The sequence below is a fragment of the Cololabis saira genome, chromosome 13 (assembly GCF_033807715.1).
Source record: "Cololabis saira isolate AMF1-May2022 chromosome 13, fColSai1.1, whole genome shotgun sequence".
NCBI classification, from domain to species: Eukaryota; Metazoa; Chordata; class Actinopteri; order Beloniformes; family Belonidae; genus Cololabis; species Cololabis saira.
This window is the reverse complement of record NC_084599.1, coordinates 29,506,046-29,527,891: the sequence shown is the minus strand read 5'-3', so window position 1 is coordinate 29,527,891 and position 21,846 is coordinate 29,506,046. Positions and strand designations below refer to the sequence as shown.

Sequence of the window (21,846 nt, the reverse complement as noted above, 5' to 3'; positions counted from 1 at the left end):
GCTCCCAAACCACCCGGGAACCTGGATGATTTAACCCGGATCCGCTCCGCCGCGGCGCCGCGTCCGACTGGCTGAAGGAAGGACCGCTCCAGCAGCGGAGAGAGCTGGTTGTGGGCGTGGTTTCAGCAGCGGAGGCTGAACCTGTGGAAATCTGCTCCCGTCGTTACGTCACGACGGGAGCAGATTTTAAATCGGCTCAAAAAACATCACGTGACACTGGGGGACTCTGTCCGGCGGGGGTCAGAGACCTTGCAGAAATTCATGGTATTTTGTCTCCCCTGTGCTGGCAGGGTGAGGGGAGACCACTTTATATATGTTAAAACAAGAAAAACGTGTTTTTCATAATAGGTCCCCTTTAACGTGAGACCTGGCAAGTGCTGTGAGGATCAAGCGAGGCCCAAAGGCTCAATGAAAAAAAAAAAAAAAAAGAAAAGAAATTGGGCCATTAGGCAGCCCCACTCGCCCTCAGTCGCTGCCGTCTGTCAGGGCCAAATTTGGGCCAAAGAAAACTCAAGAGCCACGTTTGGGTCAAACATTCATTTAATGCCGGTGCTTGGTGTGCCATGCCGACATAAACACGTCTCTGTCCTGTATTTGAACAATGCACCTGAAATGGTTCTTTACATGGAGAATATGGGAAAGAGCCAAAAGAGAAAAACATGAACTCACACTGACAGTTAGAGGTCTCAAGCCAATTAGTATTGAAGTTCTCTCTGGAAGTAGCAAGTTTTCAAAAATGTCCCATAAGTGCAGTTTTGATCCCTATTCATATTGATCAACATCATAATTGTGTCATTTTATGTTGATCTTGACTCAAAAGCTCTCTGGGTTAGTTAGATTGTGCAGCCTAAATCGTCTATTTTCTGTGTGCTTCTGTCAGCTCCATGTTTCCGTTCCCTCTGGTGTTATTGGTTACCCGCCTAAACCAATCAGAAATGTTACTGCCAGTCACATGCCAAGGCCGGAGAGACAACTGGAAGATGTTTCTTTCTGAATTGAATCCATAGATGGTGCAATCATTGGACAAACCCTTCATGACTGAATCCCATCTGCGGACCACAGTGGGTATAGACATATGGGTTGATCTGTGCTTGGAGTTTAGAGCAGCAGTCTACAGATGCAATTGATGCTTTCTTAAACAGAAAGTCGTTCTTTTAAAATAATGTCTCCAGAATCTGAAAATTGGGTATGTGACAGTTTAAGACAATTTTGATCCTTTTGAAAGTCAGGAAAGGCATGAGTCCTTTAAGGACACTCAAACCACATCTTTCTGAAATCTATCTTTTGATTGTTTCCCCAGAAATATCACTTCAAGAGCTATGAAACCATAATAAGTAGGGGTGGGACGATACGGGTAACTCACGATTCAATACTGTGGATAATATCACGATACACGATACCTACGATTAGGGCTGTGCAATTAATCGATTTTAAATCTAAATCAGATTTATTAATCAAGACGATGTTAAAAAAAGGAAAATCGGAAAATCAATTTTCCTTTTTTGCAGCTGGCTGCATTACAGACAGAGCTCGTCTAGTCATCTTCGTTTGGTCAAGAAAATTGTAAATGTTGTCACTTTATTAAACTCAAGGATTTACAGTATCTTTCAATTGCACTTCTTCCCAATAGGGAAATTTGTTTGCTATTTTTCTTTAAAAATAAAGATAAAATATTTGAAACAATTTATTCCATTGTCTTTTGTAGTTTTACCAAAAAAAATCGAAAATCGGGTTTTCAGAGAAAAAAAAAATCGGGATTTTATTTTTGTCCAAAATCGCACAGCCCTACCTACGATATTCTATATATTGTAAGAAATTTCATTAACGATATATGCGACTGAAAAAGAAAAAATACCCATAAAAAGGAAAACGTCTGCAGTTATGCATTTATTCAATGCCAAAACTTCATACAATGTACAAAGAAAGTACATTTGCATAGTACCTCACTGCCTCCTAGTCTTGTAAATGTAAACACTGTACAGCTGGACAAATTAAAGTGCATGAACATTAGTAACATGTTTTATATAAACCAGGACAGTGCACTGCTTTGTTTCTAATACTGAAAAGTCAGCAACTTAATTTTGCATAGTACCTCACTGCCTCCTAGGCTTGTAAATGTAAACACTACAGCTGGACAAATTGAAGTGCATGAACAATAGTGCGGTGACAACCACGTAAATCCATTATGTGTGTTGTAATAAAATATCGATATTTGCCATCAGTTTATCGATTATATATTGCAACAGAGAGCGTAACAATATATTGCAATATCGATTTTTTTTTTACCCCACACCAATAATTAGGTGCCAATCAAAGCATGATGATGTTAAGCATGCTAATAAAATCAAATTTCTTTTCATTTACACTGAAAATAATAAAAATTAGACTTGTGAACAAAATTGAGCAAAAAAAAATCCCATCAGCCAGAGCATTAAAGATAGCAGGGCACTGATAATGCTGATAATACCTCTGCTGGGCAGTCATATGAGGATCATCTCTGTTAAAGTGCCATTAAATCGGCCTAGGAGTGGGAGTGGGTGTGACAGCACGTGCTGCGGTAACGGCGGAGGGTCAAGTGTGTTTCAAACCAAACGAGAAGTTTCAATTCATACATTTTGGCTCCCGCAGGCAAGCGCAGAGTTAACGAGACAAAGAGCAGCGCGTCACCTGAAGCTCCGCAAAGCAGATCCCCAGCCAGGATCTCCCTGCACAGACAGCAGTCTTTCCGCCTGGAAACGCTCCAAGCCTGCGTGCACAGCTGATGCTGATTTATCCGCAGCGTGCACAAATCTCTCAGAGTGTTTTTATCATATAACCAGCACAGGAAGAGCCTTAACAACCCGCCCGTGCGTCCGCCAACAGGACAGATATAATGCAGTCGCGATTTTTCAACATCCTCCTTCGACCTTCCTGCGGTCACAAGTGTCATTAAAGGTTCCAACGGACACGAGACTTTTCAGGAAACTAGGTCGGGCTCTGCGGTTCACACATGAATGATCTCTCTGTCTGGGATCTCATTTAGGTTAGAAAACAAAGAAAACAGCACAGTGCCACATGCAAACTGAGCAGAACCACGTCCAATGCCCCAGAAAGCCTTTTTTTTTTTTTTTTAAGTAGAACGTGCAGCAGTTCAACGTGCTCAGAAGAAAGAGCTAAGTCGCGACAAAGTTGACTTGTAAACCCTTTCGTGTTCCTCACTGAAACAAACACTTGGAGACAGCAGAGGCATTGTCGTGGGAATTCAGATGTCTGACTTACCCCATGCTCCGAGGATCGGGATGATGTTTGGGGACTAATTCCACTCACGAAGTCTTCCTGGCCTTTTCTGTCCACTCGGTAAAAAAAAAATGTCTGTTTTCTTCACTGAAATCCTCCTCCTACTTTACATTGCGGAGTGAATGGGAAGAAAAAAAAAGAAAGAAAAAACAAATCACTTCCGACTCCACATTGCCCTGCAGCAGTCCTGCTCTCTCCAGTGAAGTGAGTAGTTGAGGAGCTCCAGCCAGCCTGCCCTCCTTTGTCCACGGGTTTTAGTCCAGTTTCCACGGTGAGGAGCGCCGCGGGTCCGTCGTGTCCGTGCGTAATTACGCACAGCGGACGCTTGGCTCAGCTGTGCGTGCCGGACAGACAGAGGAATGGCGATTTAGGAAGAAAAAAAAGAAAAGAAAAGGAGGGGGCAGCAGACTGCTGGTGGCTCAGACCTCCTCCAGAACTCTTGTGTGCTGCGCTTCCCTCCCGCCTGTCTGTGTGCCGGATCACACCGGGATCCCATTCAGCAATCTGAGAGGCGCCGCCGAGTCTCTTCAGCGCCATCTAGCGGACAGAATGCTAACAGCTAACCGGCTCCAGATGACGCCAACTTTGAAAAACAGACTCAAATACCGCTTCAATGCGAATCAGGGCCGGTTCTAGAAAATAATGACTAGGGCTGCATCTCAGATCAGAGGGGGTGCACATGCCTGGCACGTTAATCAACACTAAATTATGCATTTTCCCATAATTTCAAGCGGAATGATACTAGCAAAACAAGAATATTTAAAGTGTATTTCAAATTCTTTATTACAGCAATATTGCTGCAGAACAAAGAAAATGCTACATTTAGTCTGGGCTACCTCACCCATCAGACAATCTAGCAACAGAAAATAAAACATAGCAACAAAAATAAATATAACCATAAATATACAGGACTGTCTCAGAAAATTAGAATATTGTGATAAAGTCCTTTTATTTTCTGTAATGCAAAAATGTCATACATTCTAAATTCATTAAAAATCAACTGAAATATTGCAAGCCTTTTATTATTTTAATATTGCTGATCATGGCGCGTCGCCGCATACCCTACACTGTAGGCTACTCCGTCGATTTAACGCAGAACAATAAATCAGGCTTAACGCGCGCGCATTCGTCAGTTTTCTTTTCGTCTTTTCAACTGAGCATGCAAACACATAAACTGAGGGTGCAATGCATGCTTATGCACCCTCGTAGAACCGGGCCCGATGCGAATTTATTTATAAAGCACATTTCACAAGATGAGCATGGACTCAATGTGCTCAAATACATAAACAAACAAACAAACAAAATTACAAGTTTACAATAACAGAAACAGATGTAGCAGTAGGTCAGCGGAGAGACCAATCAGAGGAACACAGGAACTCTGATTAATAGCAGGTGTGACGCAGGGTGTCACTCTCTCTGTGTCCTTTGTGTGAGTTGGCTGTTCTTGACTCTCTGCCCTGTGTTAAGGAACATTTAGGGGTTTTTAGCATTGTTTTATGTCTAGTAGTTTTATTGTTAGGGTAGCGTAGGGATGCATGTATATGCACCCTGAGGTATTTGTATTTTAATGATTTTAATTGTGGGTCTCTCTGTTTTGTAGAACTGAAACTTTCACTGTTTTAAAATGTAGAGGTATGTAAAAGATGATTTAAAACCTCACAACATGTCCTACAAACAACATTTTAACAGTGCTTTCTTTTACTTCTAGGCATAGCACTGACTGCCGTTTATTTTAGTTTAGTATTTTACGTTTTAGTTGTATTGGTTTTAACATTCTGTCTTCTGTTTTCTAGTGTTGCAGCTGGCGGTGTCCTCCATTCACCGTGTGGTCGAGGCGCTGGGAGTTCACTTATAGTGTGGTGTTTTCATTTGATGTGTGTTAGGTTTATACTTATTTTCTTTGATATTTCTGATATTTAATTTACTCCCAGTGTCCTAGGCAGTGAGTGGTTGGCTCCCCAGCCGTGATATGTCTGTCTATCTTCTTTTCCTTCATTGGCTTTGGTATTTTAGAGTTTTATCCATTGTAGAATAAATGACCCACGCTGACCGTCTTGGCCTCTTAATTGAAGCCCCTGTGTATCGGCACATCTCCAAGGTTACACAGACACAAGTATGTCAAGAGAAAAACAACAATAACAACCATAGTTCCATTTTAACAAAAGTGCGATCACCCAGCCAACCATGTAGAGTTTACTCAAACGCCTATGCAAAAAGGTAAGTTTTTAGTCTGCTTTTGAAAGAGGGCCCTGTTGGAGCAGAGCTTAGTTCCTGCAGAGAGTGTAGTAGTGACTGAAAGCACCATGAGCAGATCTAGTGTGGATTCTAGGTATGTTGAGGAGACTCTTATTTGATGATCTAAGGGATATGTCCGGTAAGTATTCAGTGAGCATGTCAACCATGTAGGAGGGAGATAAACCATTCATAGATTTAAAGACAATAAGAAGTACTTTAAAATCTACTCTTTGTTTAGCAGGGAGCCAGTGAAGAGAGGATAAAACAGGAGTGATGTGTTCATACCTCTTGGTTTTTGTTAGAATTCTGGATGCAGCATTTTGAATAAGCTGGAGTTTATGTAACACTTGCTTTGTTAGTCCTGCAAAAAGTGCATTGCAATAATCTAATCTACTGGAGATAAAATCATGAACCAGCTTTTCAGAGGTGGGGAGAAATAAAAAGCTGGACTGGTGGGAGAGCAACAAAAAACATCAACTGAGCAGTTTACATATTCACTCCCTGTGCTGATCTCATATAAAACGGATGCAATTCAACATAAAGTCCAGATTTGCACCTCTCAAACACTAGACTGAACCAAAACCACAACAAGTGTTGAACGTGTAAATATTCAGTAAAAACTGGAAATCCGGTTATGATAATTTTATTCGCAATGTCACATTTACAGTACTTAAAGTCCTGCTGGACCTTTTAGTTATTTTATTACATAATTTGATCCACCTAATTAAAACCCACATGTCAGAAGTAAAAATGTGCTTTTGACACGTGGTTTTGAATAAATATAATTGAGCATATCACGGCTTGAAATCCTGGATAATTTCATTTTACTGATCACATTTTACTGACTATTTGGAAACACGCTCTGATTTCTAGGACTTTGTGAATGTGGGTTGTTTGCTAAATAACACAGGAACATAAGATAAAACATGTAAAGTAAAGTAGTTGCTGAATGTGTCTTCCTGAGTTGGTGTAAAAAAAAAAAAAAAAAAAAGCTCAGCATCTTTTTTTCCCTTTTATCTTTTTTTGTTTTCAGAATGTTCCTCATAAAAATATGTGAAATGATTTTTGTGTGCTGGGAAAGGACTGCTGTTTAGTTTATTATTTAATCATGCATTGGTTTGCACTCACCGCTCATGTGAAATACACCGTTTAGTGGCATGAATATGGGTTGAGGGTGGAGGAGCAGAGACTCAAATGTAGTGGAAGAGCAATGGGAGCACTAATCGTGCTGCTCAGTGGCCTGTTACGATGATGCAGCTGACTGCTCCTTCGTGCTGCAGGGAGGCAACACAGAACATCGAATCTCTGTCTTACATGCAAACAACCTCCATGTTTATTTAGGAAAAAAAAACACTTCTCTGTGTGTCTGACGTAGTTTCCAGCACAGCTGGATGCTCTGGACATGCCTGTCCTTCTAACACAGAGGTCATTATGCACCTCCGGCAGCCTAGTGTGAAGCCACAGATGGGTCCTCGTGGTAAAGATTCCCCTGATATATGGTGCTAAAAGTGATTTGTGCAGTATGTAAAACTGTTGGTGCATAGCCCACATGTTTTTACAGAATTTATTTCCTTTTTAAGTTTTGTATTAAAACAGAAACACATGGATGTGTTTGTGAGTCTATGACAAATGACATTGCCAGAATGAAGTTGGAAATATCTGGGCACAAATTTAGCCTTTAGTTTTTGCCAAATGATATGATATTAAGTTCCTATCCAGTTTGGGGAAATAATGAATGCACTTCAGCTCTTTCAGGATCTCAAATATAATTAGACTAATGAACAGAAATTTTGTTAAAATGCTCATTTCAAATATGTAATGACTGTCTGAAGCCTGGAAGCTGTGGAGATCACCAGATCATTTATTTCCCCTGTGATGCTCTGTCAGGGCTTTACATCAGCTGTATTCTGTTCCTGTTGCCGGTTCATTGGTTTGCAGGTGAAATCAGGTCATATTCTAGTTTTTTGCTTTATCATTGCAATATATTTCTCCCCTTTACCGTCAAAACGTTAGTGCTTGTTCCATCTTGGGTATGCCTTTGTTTGATCAGCTTTGTCTGAATCTGAGCAGACGTACGTTCTAAACACTAGAGTAAATGGGATAAATGCTTGTCCAGATCTTCATACGGCCTCCACAAAATTTTAATGACTCAAATCTTGAGCTGTTCCAAGACTTTGCTCTATTTTTCCTTCTCGTCCCTCTGGTTGATCTCATACTGTTGTTTCAGAGCTCCTTCATGACAGCGATTCCCCCAAGATCAGACCAAACACATAATCTAAGTGCTATTGAATGTATTGTGACATTCAGGGAATACAGAAGCATGTATTTCATTCATTGTTAATTCTAAGAGTTTGCAGGGTCACAATACTTGTGCATTAACTCCTTTTAAAGACTTGTTAGCATCCGCAGAGGCCGATAATAGAGTAAGTGGCATTGACAGGAAGGAGAGATACGGAGGCCTCAAATGTAGAAGATCCAGAGGCAGGAATAGCTCAACAAAGTCCTTTTATTTGAACAAAAACTGAAGAATAAAGGCACTGCCAAAGCAGGAGGAACTCCAACCCCCCCAGAGATGGCAAGACAAGAGCATGAGGGAAAAGACCGGGAACTTGAGATGCATAACAGAAATGTGACAAACAAACTGGCAAGGGAAGGAGGAAAACACAAGATTATATGAGTATAAGCACGCTCGCAGATGAACTGAGGAGACACGGTGTTGACAATAAAGAGACACACCAAGCCAACAAAGGAAATGGCACACCAGGGGGAAACGTTTTTATAATAAAGCAGGAAATCTAAACACAGGAGTCCTATAGCAAACGAGAATCTAAAATTCAGGAGAGAACTAAACACGACCAAATCAATATCCCAAAACCACAACAGGCATTTACCTGAGTGACATCATCATCTAACAAGAGGAGATAAAACCAGAGGATGACAACAAACTTCAGCTGACAGTCTCGGGTCCCAATAATGCATCTGCCAAGTTTAAAGCAAATCAAATCTTTTTTTTTCTATCAACAAAAAAGAAGAATAAGAAAAAAAAATTGGTCTGAAACCTGCATTCAGATTTCAGCCCAACTCTTCATACAGGTTCCTGCCTGAGCTGTTTCAGGCTCCTGTGGCTTTTCAGCTGTCTGCAGACCCTCAAAGCACAAAATGTTGCACTGATAACAAGCAGGAGCTTCTCAGCGCTACAGTTAAATAATGATAAATAGTCAGCATCATTCAGGCTATGAGTTTAGTGTAACTCCTCAGATAACATCAAATCCCTGGAAAATATGGAGGTTTTAGGGATCATTACAATAATAACGACGACAATAATAATAAAAAAATAAAAGATGTATTATTTATTACAGTTCCTCTTTATTATATATCAGTATATTCCCAGGCGTATTAACTCAGTGAAGTTTATCCCACATCTTAATAATTACCTTATGTGACCTCCGGTATTTGTGTAACCTTAGAAATGTCTTTAAAATTTGATGCATGATATAATTGTCATTGTCTACTTTTTTATCCTTCAACATGATTATTGTTTAAATTCTCATTAGTGTAATGTAAAAGTATTTTTTTTTTTAAATTAGGATTTAAAACAAGCTTTTTGACTCAAGTATTTCTATATTGTTTTTTTTTTTTTTTTTTTTTTTAAACCTTCACACCTTTTCATCACCTGATGTGATCAACATTACTGGTCGGTGTGCGTGGGCAGGACAGACAATCAGACGACACTTCTCTTTGTTATTGCAAATGAAAATATCTCTGCCCACAGCTTAAAGCTTTGTTAAGCGTAAAAGGTATTGTAGGCCCTTTTGTTCAGTAACAGCTCGGGTCATAAACCCTGTATGAGTGTGAGCAACAAGAAGGCTCATCCACCAAGTCAAAACTCGAGCTTTAAATCCACGCAGAGCAGCTGGGGATGAACAGAAGGCTGCAAATCCCCGGCAGCACACATAAATCACCTTCTAAATATAAAATGACAAATAAAGGTCAGTGAAATTTCCTTTTGAGGGGTAAATTCTTGCAGGATAAAATGAGATTTGTGAACAATTATTGTTTGTCATCTTCCGTGATGTTTGGGGACCTTGATGGTCACCGATTGCATCAAGAAACAGAAATAAACATCCTGACCATTATTGGACCTTTCCTTTTTTGTGGTTTAAAAATATGGAAAAGTACTATAAAGTGTGTAATACAAAAAAAAAGTATTAAAGAATATTGCGATTTTGTTTGTCTACTGAAAAGACAGCAGCCGGAGTTCAAGAGCAGCTGAGGGGATTTGAAACAAACTGTGTGCAGAAATAAGTAGCTGATTAGTATTTTGTGATTCTCTGTGCACAGAAGAGGCTTAAAAGCCCTAAGTCATTAATTGAAAAAAACAAAAAACAACCCTTATTTCATAGCTGCATTAATCCACTGATGGACAGACAACCAGGAAGCGTCCACCACAGGATACTTGGTGCTGAATTTTGGGCAGATTCAGGTCAACTGAGGTTTACTTGGATGTGGAACCAAGTCATGTGACTTGGCCTCCAGTCAGACCAGATAGTTATAAATATGATTACATACTTTATATTTGGCTCAAGAACGTTAAAAAAAAAAGGGCTCAGACTTGACTCCAGACTTCTTTTGAACTTCAGGAATTTAACTTAGACGTGTTTAATACCAGTGATTGTCTAATTTCTTGCATGAACTCCACTCCTTGCAAGGTTACTTGACTTGTGACATATAAAACAAACAAAAAAAACAGCTTTCAGGATGTGATTGGACCGATAAGGAACATCTGGAACCTTTGTATTCTCTAATACTGAAATCACAGATGTTCTTGGTTTGGTTTGGGAATACTCACTGCACCAAAATTAGGTCAGCAGATGCTGAAAAGGCCTGTTTCTTAATTCATTAATTCTTGATTCATATAAAACAGGGATATTGCCTTGTTGACAAAGTTACAGGACACGCGGGATGCGTGTCTCAGATACACTAGTGGAACTGCCGCTAAAGTAATCATTCTGATTCACACATAATATCACCCACATGAACCATGTTTAAGAAAAAGGGCTAAACAGTGTTCTAATTGGCCCTTTTAATGTCTGTGGAGGGGTTTTTGTTATAAAAAGCATAAACTGTTTGATGACAATGTGTATCATTTTCAGCATCACAGCTACACAATTCTGTGGCATTTCAGTATTTCTGTATGTGTAAAGCTTTATTTTTTTTCTGCTCTATCCTGCTAAAAGTCATCTTCCTGACAAACTATGAAAACTGAAACCTTCATTCTGCTGAATCTTCAGATCTTTCAGTAGAAAGGTAACATATATATATATATATATATATATATATATATATATATATATATATATATATATATATATATATATATATATATATATATATATATATACATATATATACATATATATACATATTTTATATATATACATATTTTTGTTTTTTGTCCATCTGTTCACGAGGGCAGTCTGATAGTTTTTATTCTCTTTTAACTGAAGAACCTTTTTTGAAACATTTGTCTCTTATTTCCATGATGAACTGTTGTCTGTGTTTTTCTCACATGACAATATTTGCTCTGTATACATCTGTGTCTTTCCTCATCAGCTGACATGAATAAAGAGTCTCAAACACTGCTATCTCTCTATTTCTGTGTCTCACTACTGTAATCTATTAGGGGACTGACAGCCAAACGCCATAGAACTACATAAAAAAAATACCCACATAGATTTCCCTTAGTAGCTTCATCATGTGGACAGAAGATTGTTGAAATAGTAAAATAAGACCAACCTGCAATTGGAATAAAAAAAACAATGAACAATGAACCAATTATTATTATTATTTAAAAAAAATGTTTTTATTTATTTAAATATTATTATTTAAAATGTTTTTTGTTTCAAGAATATCCAAAAATATAAGATATCCATGACTTGCGTAGACAACGTTTCCTGCACTAGACTGAAGGAAATACTAACCACATCTGACACGTATGAGATTAATAAAAACGTCATTTGAAAACAAAGGAATATATCGCCGCCTGCTGTTTATCACAAGATTGAATTTACTTTTAGACGTGGCGATTTTATCACCAATAAATAATCTTTCAGGCGTGCTTAGTACCCCACATTTCTAAAAACTACTGATCAATTTTCAGGACCACAGAAAAACACGTTTTGAGGTCTTTAGTGGGTTTTATATGATAGTCAGGAGGTCTCCACAAGCGCAGCTTTTTAGTTGCTGTTTCTACACAATCAGATTCAGATTCAGAAAACTTTATTTAATTAAAGTGCATTCATTATAAATGAATAATGATAAACAATTAGAATAATAATAATGATAATAAACTAAATTATTTTGTCTGGTGGTTGAACGATGAGAGATGAAATTCACACTTCTAACCAGCAGAGGGAGCAAGAGTCTAGAGCACACGTCACTGGGTGACGTCATCAACAGGCGACTGGAATTTAACACGAGGATGTTTAATGGCTTAATGTTGAAATAAGAGTGTTTTTATTCGTTATTTACTTTCAACGGAAACACTAAAGTTTTTTAAAGCCTTATCGGACGAGATTAACCAGAATGGGTGACTTGTCGGGTTTGGGTTTGTCAGACTGGCTGGTTAAACAGTGTAAACAGCTGGGAATCAACAAACCCACTCCCGTCCAGGAGAACTGTGTCCCAGCCATCCTCGCAGGTAAGAACCCTGGTTAAAACTGCGTTTATGGGCTGTTTTCACTGCTTTTGAAGAAGAATATCTCTTCCTACTACGTCAGATATCTTGTAGCCTTCAGCAGGTTTTAAATTAAAGTAAACTCAAGCTCTTTTAGGTTCAGTTGTGTTTCCTGTAAGTCTGAAATCTGAAGTGGTTGTGTCCAGTTAGAGAGTAAATATACAACTTATTATTATTATTATTCTTAGTAGTAGTATTAGTATGATCATAATAATATTGTATTATTATTATTATTAGTAGTAGTAGTAGTAGTAGTATTAGTATCATAATAATTATTATTATTATGATACTACTACTACTACTACTATAATAATGTATTATTATTATTAGTAGTAGTAGTAGTAGTAGTAGTAGTATCATAATAATAATAATTATTATTATTATTATTATTATTATTATTATTATTATTATTATTATTATTAGTAGTAGTAGTAGTAGTAGTAGTAGTAGTAGTCAGTACTCAAGTTGTAAAAAGAAATCAGGGGGGATGGTGGATTTTATCATATGGGGACAGATAATTTGTGCTGATTACAAATAATATAATATATTACAAATAATAGACCAAAACACCTGTAGAAATACTGCAGGAATGACAGTTAAATGCAGCCTTCTGTAAGCTTTAAATATCCACTGGGCTTACATCAAATACATCAAAACACAACAATAAAAAACAGTTTTCTGAACTTATCAATATGACTCTGTCCTTCACAGGATAAGTAAAATGGATCACTGCAAAAACTCAAAATAAGAATATTTGTCCTATTTCTAGTTAAAATGTCTCATTTTAGTAAAACAATCTTATTACACTTAAAACAAGACTCGTCACTGGAAAAAACAACAATTTTCACCTGTTTCAAGTAGATTTTCACTTGAAATAAGTAGAAACATCTGCCAGTGGAACAAGAATTTTTTGCCTTGTAATGAGAAGATAAATCTTGTCCCACTGGCAGATTTTCCTACTTATTTGAATTTCAAGTGAAAATTTACTTGAAACAGGTGAAAATTTTCAAATAAGTTATTTTTGTGGTGTTATTTTTCTGACTCTAAATGTTGAAATAGCAGTAAAACCACATTCATTGATGAAATGGCATAATGGATGGAAAGGGGGGATGGCAGTTTTACAGGGGGGGATGATTTGGACCGTTTTTATTTCAGGGGGGATGCCATCCCCCCTCAACTAGAGTACTGTTAGTAGTAGTAGTAGTAGTAGTAGTAGTAGTAGTAGTAGTAGTAGTAGTACCATCAAAATGATTATTATTTTTATTATTATTATTAGATCAGTTGCATTCATTCCTGGTCCTCAAGAGCCACTGTCCTGCATGTTAGAGATGTTTTCCTGCTTCAACACATTCCGATACAAACGACAGTGTCCCCAACACAGTTGAACCTGACGACAAGCTGATGATGACCATTAAATAGTAGCAGATGTTTTGATGCAAGAAACATCTAAAACATACAGGACAGCTCAGATTAGGCCACTTAGCCCAGTTCCTCCTCAACCAGAAGATTGCTGGTTCGAAGCCAGAGAGAAGGCAAGGCAAGTTTATTTGTATAGCACTGTTCAACAATGTGATGAACATTGTTGAAAGTGTTTTTAAAATTTAAAATGTAAACCAAAAGAACAATAGATAAAAGCGGTAGAATAACCACATAGCGCCAGCTAGAGATGCATTGATCCACTGTTTTGAGTTCTGATCTGATCTAAAAATATTGCTCCTGAAAACCGATTAGTTTTTAAAACATATATTTACTATAAAATAACAAAACCTGTCAAAGAAGAAATGTCTGTGCTATTTAGCCATTCAAATGAGTTAAAAACAAGTGCTTATTTTAACAGGGTTAATCAGTACTGGACATTTCAATAGCAAAATCTTCAAAATTTGAATTTTGATTTAGATTTTTGATCAGTGTTCTCGTTATATCTGATCAGTGAATTCCATCAGTATTGACTCTATCGATATTGGATCTAATCGGTCGCATCTTCATCCCCAGCCACAGGTAGTGCAGGTCTTACAACCAGATAAGCGGGATGGTCATCGGATGTTGGGCTTGGAAAAGTTGGGCTTGTTTTTTCTATAAATAAGAACTCAGATGAAGGGGGCCGTGTTTCTTCACAGGTCGGGACTGTATGGGCTGCGCCAAGACTGGAAGTGGAAAGACGGCAGCGTTTGTGTTACCGGTGTTGCAGAAACTCTCAGAGGACCCATATGGTATCTTCTGCTTGGTCCTTACTCCTACCAGGTCAGTGGCCACAGATGTGCTTCATGTTGAATACTTATATGGACTGACTTCGGTAAATGTTTTGACATGCAAATAAAAAGAGGATCAAGGGAGGCTGTTTTTAGATGTGCCGAGAATATTGATGCCATGATTCATGTTGGAACATGCTATGTCTTTCAGCTATATCCATGATCATAACCAAAGGAAGCACTTGAGCTTAAATATGACAAACATGTTGCAAACACAAGATTTCCTTGCGATGTTTTCATCTTTTTTTAAATGTTGTAAATGTGATGTCATGCAGGGAGCTGGCGTATCAGATCGCAGAGCAGTTCAGAGTACTTGGGAAGCCGCTGGGCCTTAAAGATTGCATCATAGTCGGTGGAATGGGTAACTATTGACATCACCCACACAGTAACGCCAGTGGAACATCTGCTCGGGTCAAGTTTGTTATGCATGCATCCTCCAGCTGTTTATTTCTAGATATGTCTTATGATTTAATATTTTTAATGTCTGTGGTTTGTGCGGAGAAAACAAGAATGTTTCTGGCTTTTGGCTTGATTTTTGTATTCTAGCTGTACCTGGGCCTACGCTTTCTGCAGAGAATAATATTTACGAAGAGTAGATTTAGTTTTCTCCAGATGAACATGATCAGACATAGCGATCAATTCATTTTTAGTTCATTGATTATCTTTTCTTTCACACTGATAGTAAACATTGCCCTCAGTTACCATAACCCTCCCGGTCGTGTTCCTTCTGTGATGCCTCTCCTCTGCTGTGTTGTGGACAGACATGGTGAGTCAGGCCTTGGAGCTGTCCAACAAGCCTCATGTGGTGGTAGCAACACCGGGACGGCTGGCTGATCACATCCGCAGCTCCAACACCTTCAGCATGAGCAAGATCCAGTTCCTGGTGGGTTCTGTTTGTTTATATTGGGACCTACTGTATCTGAACATCTGGCAGGGACTACATTATTTTTGGCTGGGCCGATGCTGTTACAGGCCCCGAGTTCAGGAAATACGTGCCAGCTGAACTCCAACAGACTTCATGACCTTTTCAGACATTGGGGGAAGGATAAAAATGAACAGTTTCATCTCTCTGTTAAGGGAGCAGCAATTCTAAAATAATATCTAACATTATTGCTCCCATGTGCAATATTTAAGTGTTAGCAAGAATACAGTTTAATATACATACCTATTAATGTAGAATCACATTAGAATAAATCATTTTGTTTTTAATAGTTTAAGGATGAATAATTAATATCTTCAAAGATCATTTGTCACCCTGCTGACTCCTCTGCTGTGTCGCAGTGCCGTGCTACTCCAGTAGCCCTGAAAAGAACAAACACTGGCTCCAGAACAGGCCGTCCTGTTTCCTGTAGTTTTGGTGTGAGTTTTCTTTTTGGGTGGGGATAGTTCAGTGGGTTTAAAGTTTTTAAAGCCAAATGTCACTGCTGACTGCACCTTGAGTATTTAATTCAGACAACACCGTGACGGCGATGGAGAAAACCACGGTATGAGCATGACATGTGACATTCATGCAAGATTCATCAGTACATCAAGTGAGCAGAGAGTTAGTTATGTTGTTAAAATTCATATTTGCTTTTAGGGCTGGGCGATATGGACCAAAAGTCATATCTCGATATTTTCTAGCTGAATGGCCCTTTGTCACCGGTCCTGTTCATAATTTTTATGGACAGGATTTCTAGGCGCAGCCAGGGGCCGGAGGGGATCCGGTTTGGGAACCTCAGGATTTCATCTCTGCTTTTTGCAGATGATGTTGTCCTGTTGGCTTCATCAGACCGGGACCTCCAGCATGTGCTGGGGCTGTTTGCGGCCGAGTGCGACGCGGCAGGGATGAGAATCAGCACCTCCAAGACCGAGGCCATGGTTCTCGACCGGAAAAGGGTGGCGTGCCTTCTCCGGGTGGGTGGAGAAGTCCTGCCTCAGGTGGAGGAGTTCAAGTATCTTGGGATCTTGTTCACGAGTGAGGGAACAATGGAGCGTGAGATTGACAGGCGGATCGGTGCAGCGTCCGCAGTTATGCGGTCGATGTACCGGACCGTCGTGGTGAAGAGGGAGCTGAGTCGAAAGGCGAAGCTCTCGATTTACCGGTCAATCTACGCCCCTACCATCACCTGTGGTCATGAACTTTGGGTAGTGACCGAAAGGACAAGATCGCGGATACAAGCGGCCGAGATGAGTTTCCTCCGCAGGGTGGCTGGACGCTCCCTTAGAGATCGGGTGAGGAGTTCGGTCACCCGGGAGGAGCTCGGAGTCGAGCCGCTGCTCCTTCACATTGAGAGGAGTCAGCTGAGGTGGCTTGGGCATCTGTACCGGATGCCTCCTGGACGCCTCCCTAGGGAGGTGTTCCAGGCATGTCCCTCCTCCCTAGGGAGGTGTTCCAGGCATGTCCCACCGGGAGGAGACCCCGGGGAAAACCCAGGACACGCTGGAGAGACTATGTCTCTCGGCTGGCCTGGGAACGCCTCGGACTCCCCCCGGAGGAGCTGGAGGAGGTGTCTGGGGTGAGGGAAGTCTGGGCATCCCTGCTGAGGCTGCTGCCCCCGCGACCCGGTAACGGATAAAGCGGGAGAAGATGAGTGAGTGAGAGTGAATGGCGATACTCGATATATATCGATATTTTTTCTGTGCCATAATTGGGGTTTCCCCCAAAGCATTATAGCATAGCATCTCTGTTAGCATCTCTGTTAGCTTCATTTTTTTCTGAGGCAAACCCTTAAAAAAAACAGTCAGTTTTAATACAAAGCCTCATGCCAAATGTCACACAGGTACCTTTATTAACAGAGGTCTGCACAATATCAAAATGTATAAAACAAATTAAATAAAAATAAACTGCCTGCATATATAGAATAAAAATGCTTCTTGAATAAAATAAAACAAATATCCCTTTCCTGCATAACAATTAAATTAAAATACCCTGTGCAATTAATACAATGTAGACAGTAACAGGCAGACTTTTCCACTGAGGTTGACAGTTGTGCAAATAACAAAACATTTGTGCAAATCTAAAATAAAACATTCAAGTCAATTTGTCACAAAATAAGCTATATCAAAATCATTAAAAAAAAAATATATATATATATATTTTTTTAATAATCGATATAAACCATATTGTCTCGTACTATATATCGTTTGAAAATATATCGATATATATTAAAATCTCGATATATCGCCCAGCCCTATTTGCTTTATACAGTTTTATTGGGGTTGCTTAAATGTAGCAAATCTAACAGCAGATGAAAGTATTGCTTTCTTGTATTTGTAAGGTATGGATATAGAAATATGCACTGTGTTTCCATCATATTAGGTGACCTGGTTCTGTATCTGTTGTTTCAGCTTTATATAAACAGGTAATTTTATAAAAAAGAAGAAAAAGAAAGAATTTCACCTCACCTGGCTCATGGTATCAATCGTGACCTTTTGCTTTCTATTGAGATAATCAGACATCCCAGGTGTCTTAGACCACGATTAGACTTCAACGAGGATCCAGATTACTCTAAACTACACCGTATGTCCTGTGTTTTTAGTGTTGTTTCCGGTACAGCTTGGACACGGCACCAGATCACACGTAAGTCATTGAGAGAATTTCTATGACGGCTCAATGTGACTTGTTTGTCTCAGATTATGGATGAGGCCGACCGGCTGCTGGAACAGGGTTGCACCGACTTCACCAAAGACCTGGAGGTGATCCTGGGGGTCTTACCGGCCAAACGGCAGACGCTGCTGTTCAGCGCCACCTTGACGGACACCCTGCAGCAGCTGAAGGGCATCGCCATGAACAAGCCTTTCTTCTGGGAGAGCACATCGGAGTGAGTAACCTGCTGCTGTTCTGGCCTTTCCTGCTAGTATTTAGTTGCTGTTTGGTGAAGACGGTTCAAGCATTTTACACAGTATTACATACTTATTTCTTGTGGCAGATTTGTTTTGTGGCCTCTAAGAGCAAATATATCAATGACCACAAACAAACAGCCACGGAGCCAGCAGAGTTCTGATCTGAATTCTTCTTGACTCTGTTTTTAAAGTAGTGCAATTCATTTAATTTGGTTCTGTACAAAGAGCTTGTAAACTCCTGCATGACATCACCTCTGATAGCAATGCTCCTTGCTGTTGCCATCAGAACGCGTACGGTGGAGGAGTTGGACCAGAGATACATCCTCACGCCAGAGAAGGTGAAGGACGCTTACCTGGTTCACCTGATTCAGACCTTCACTGATGAGCACGACGACTGGTCCATCATCATCTTTACCAACACATGCAAGTAAGAAACCTGCGAGTCAAACGCCACACGTGGAATCTGGAGTAATTTATTACAAACTTGCTGCAAACTCATCAGCTTTTTATGAACTTTGCATTGTTTGGATTTGTCCATATTTAAAAATACTGGAAATGATTTGTCTTTACTGATAAATATTATATTCGCTTAATGAAAATCGTTGGGTTCATCATTTTAAATCATTCTGTAATTGATTTTCAGGAACTGCCAGATTTTAACCATGATGCTGCGGGAGTTTAGGTTTCCAACAATCTCCCTGCACTCCATGATGAAACAGGTGAGACTGATCTGAACGGCAGTGGCGCTTCAAACCTAACTGTTACCATGGCAACAGCTGTTAATGACTGCTTCCAGATTTGCTTCATCGATCTGGGATGTTTGCACCTTCAGAGAATTTAGATCAGATTTGTCTCGATAAACAAAGACGGATGAGCTGTTGATGATGTGAAATCAGGCCAATGAGACGTCTCTGTACTTTCAGAAACAACGCTTTGCCAACCTTGCCAAGTTCAAAGCCAGCGTCTATAAAATCCTAATTGCAACAGATGTAGCGGCTCGGTGAGTGACTCAGCCGTGGTGTTGAGTTTTCCAGATCAAAAGTGTTTCCTCTGTAGTTGTTTTGGTTCTAGCAGTTTTCTGTTTTTCTCTGACTCAGGGGTTTGGATATTCCAACTGTCCAGGTGGTCATGAACCACAACACCCCCGGCCTTCCCAAGACGTACATCCACAGGGTCGGGCGGACGGCAAGAGCAGGTACTTGTCAACCTTCAGCAGCTTCTTACATTTTCCTACTAAAGACTCCTTTTAAGTAGAGAAACAGCAAAACTACCTCAGTTTCTTAACGTGTAACAGAAATGTCTTGGGGCTGCTTTACTTTTACTGTCTCTTAGTTGCTTGTATTGTCTGTAATGTAGTCGGTTTCTTGAAAGTCACTCAGACCTGGAAACAGTCCTGGAGTTGATGGGCTGACTGAATAAAACCAATTCTAATACAGCTCATTTAATACTTTCTTCTTCTACAGGGAGGAACGGAGTGTCCGTCTCTCTGGTGACGCAGTACGACATCCACCGTGTTCATGCCATTGAAGAACAGACAAGTATGTAACATCAGGGGCATCCCAAGAGTTCCTCCGTACAAGTTAGTTAGACAGGGAGTAATGATCTCAGCTGAATTACAAGACTGATAAATTCAATTCAATTAAATTTTATTTATATAGCGTCTAATACAACAAAAGTTGTCTCCAGACGCTTTCCAGAGATCCAGAACATAAACCCCCGAGCAGTTATTACATAAACAATGGCAGGTAAAAACTCCCCTAGTGGGAGAAAAGCCTTAAGCCAAACAGTGGCAAAGAAAAACTCCCCTTTTAGGAGGGAAGAAACTTTGAGCAGGACCAGGCTCATAAGGGGGGACCCTCCTGCCGAAGGCCAGACTGGGGGTCAGGGACGTCAACAGCACAGCAGGCATGTGGAAGCAGCAACGGGATGACCAGGGGTGGGGACCGCAGGCCAGCACGCAGCTCCAAAAGCTCCGGCCCAATCAGCAAGTCCCAGGTTGGGGTGCAGGGTCGGGGAAAGGTTGAGAAGGGGCAGGGCCAGGGCAAAATCCATGGCAGCTTAAGAAAGTGCATGGGTAAGAGCTACACGGCATCTTCATCACATGGCTGGTGAAACCTGTAGCTGAAGTACCTTTTCCAGCTTCTTCAGGTTAAAGTGTGCACTCACGTAAAGAAGAAAAGAAACGAAGGCTCCAATTACATGAACTTGTCTGCTTTTCTTTCCTGCAGAGACGAAGCTGCAAGAATATCCTGTGAAGGAGGAGGAGGTCTTGAAGATCCTCACGCAGGTCAACGTGACTCGACGGGAGTGTGAAATAGTACGGCTGTTTTCCTTTTTATTCAGTTATCACCTCACCTTGTGGCATTTTAGGCCTCAGATGATTATGTTAAAATGGTAAATCTGCTCCAAACTTCAAAAGATAAAAAGAAGTTTATGCGCTATGTTGCAGAGACTCGAATCAACAGACTTTGACGAGAAAAAAGAGATAAACAAGAGGAAACAGCTTATCCTGGAGGGGAAGGTAAGCATGCTTTTTTAACTTAATCAGAATATTAGTTTCTGCTTTGAATCATAAAAACGACATTTCAGCTACATCAAGTTTCACATGTGAAGAACTGGAAAGATTCCAGTACTTGTATTACAGTTTACTCTGTTGGGAAAAGTGTATGCAAAGTACCGTGAATATATGAAAATTAAGGTTTCTCTCCCACACCTCAGTTCAGGAATCAGCTTTTATGTTGGTGTCATATTTATAATCATTTATTCAATGTTTCTAAACTTGTCAGGATAATTAGTGAGATCTGGTCCCAACAATGTTCAGTAGAACTTCATCAGCTAATGGGCTGCTAAAGTCACAACATTCATCGGTGCTGTAGGAATCTCAGATGATCAGTTCAAGAATTAGATTAATTTTGAATGAATGTAGCATTTGTGATCTAAGGGGGATTGAACATGAAACAAGTAAACTCTAATAAAAGCAAACTGGGCTTGTTTGGTTTAACAAAACTTCAAACCTGGGGCTGAGCTGCAGAAATCTTCATTCTTAACGTAGAAAATGTGTAAGCGATGGTACCAGAGCCATTCCCCAGATCTCTGATTTAGTGTCTCCAGTCTCAATGAGCAATACGGTTTAAATTATTGATCCAAGTAATTGAGCCTGGGCCCATTCTGGTGCCAGACAAGGAAAAAACGTATCATTCTGACAATCTGTCCTGAAGCAAACGAGGGACTCTGCAGAGTACGAATTGTGACTGTGTGGTTCGGTGTTCCTGCTGTTTCAGGATCCAGAACTTGAAGCCAAGAGGAAGGCGGAGCTGGAGAAGATCAAGAGCCAGAAGAGGAAATTCAAACAGAAAATCCAGGAGAACATTCAGAGGCAGAAACACGGACAGGGGAAAAAACAGCTCAAAAAGAAAAATGCTGACATGGAAACATTGTGAAAACTCTAGTTCAGATACTGCAAGTTTTGTTCCTGTAAAATATTTGATGATTGTTGCACAAATAAATTTCATATGTTAAAATAGC

The 21,846-nt window shown here is 39.9% G+C and overlaps 2 protein-coding genes across 3 annotated transcripts in view; one reads left to right on the top strand and one right to left on the bottom strand.

Annotated features, from left to right (window-relative positions):
- Positions 1-3,732, bottom strand: part of LOC133458562 (homer protein homolog 3-like) — a 67,037-nt gene extending 63,305 nt beyond the window's left edge. For both annotated transcript variants that reach the window (XM_061738594.1, XM_061738595.1), the window contains exon 1: positions 3,259-3,732. Coding sequence is in view for 1 of the 2 variants with exons in the window: in XM_061738595.1 (XP_061594579.1) it covers positions 3,259-3,263 (5 nt within the window). In the remaining variant the exon portion in view is untranslated. The remainder of the gene's footprint in view (positions 1-3,258) is intronic.
- Positions 3,733-11,964: 8,232 nt separating this feature from the next.
- ddx49 (DEAD (Asp-Glu-Ala-Asp) box polypeptide 49) lies at positions 11,965-21,845 on the top strand. Its single transcript, XM_061738593.1, has 13 exons — positions 11,965-12,211; positions 14,365-14,488; positions 14,772-14,857; positions 15,258-15,379; positions 18,112-18,299; positions 18,608-18,748; positions 18,965-19,040; positions 19,245-19,321; positions 19,419-19,516; positions 19,785-19,859; positions 20,550-20,638; positions 20,771-20,842; positions 21,603-21,845. The coding sequence occupies exons 1-13, from the start codon at positions 12,097-12,099 to the stop codon at positions 21,759-21,761; spliced, it is 1,422 nt and encodes a 473-aa protein (XP_061594577.1). The 5' UTR covers positions 11,965-12,096; the 3' UTR covers positions 21,762-21,845.
- Position 21,846: the final 1 nt, after the last annotated feature.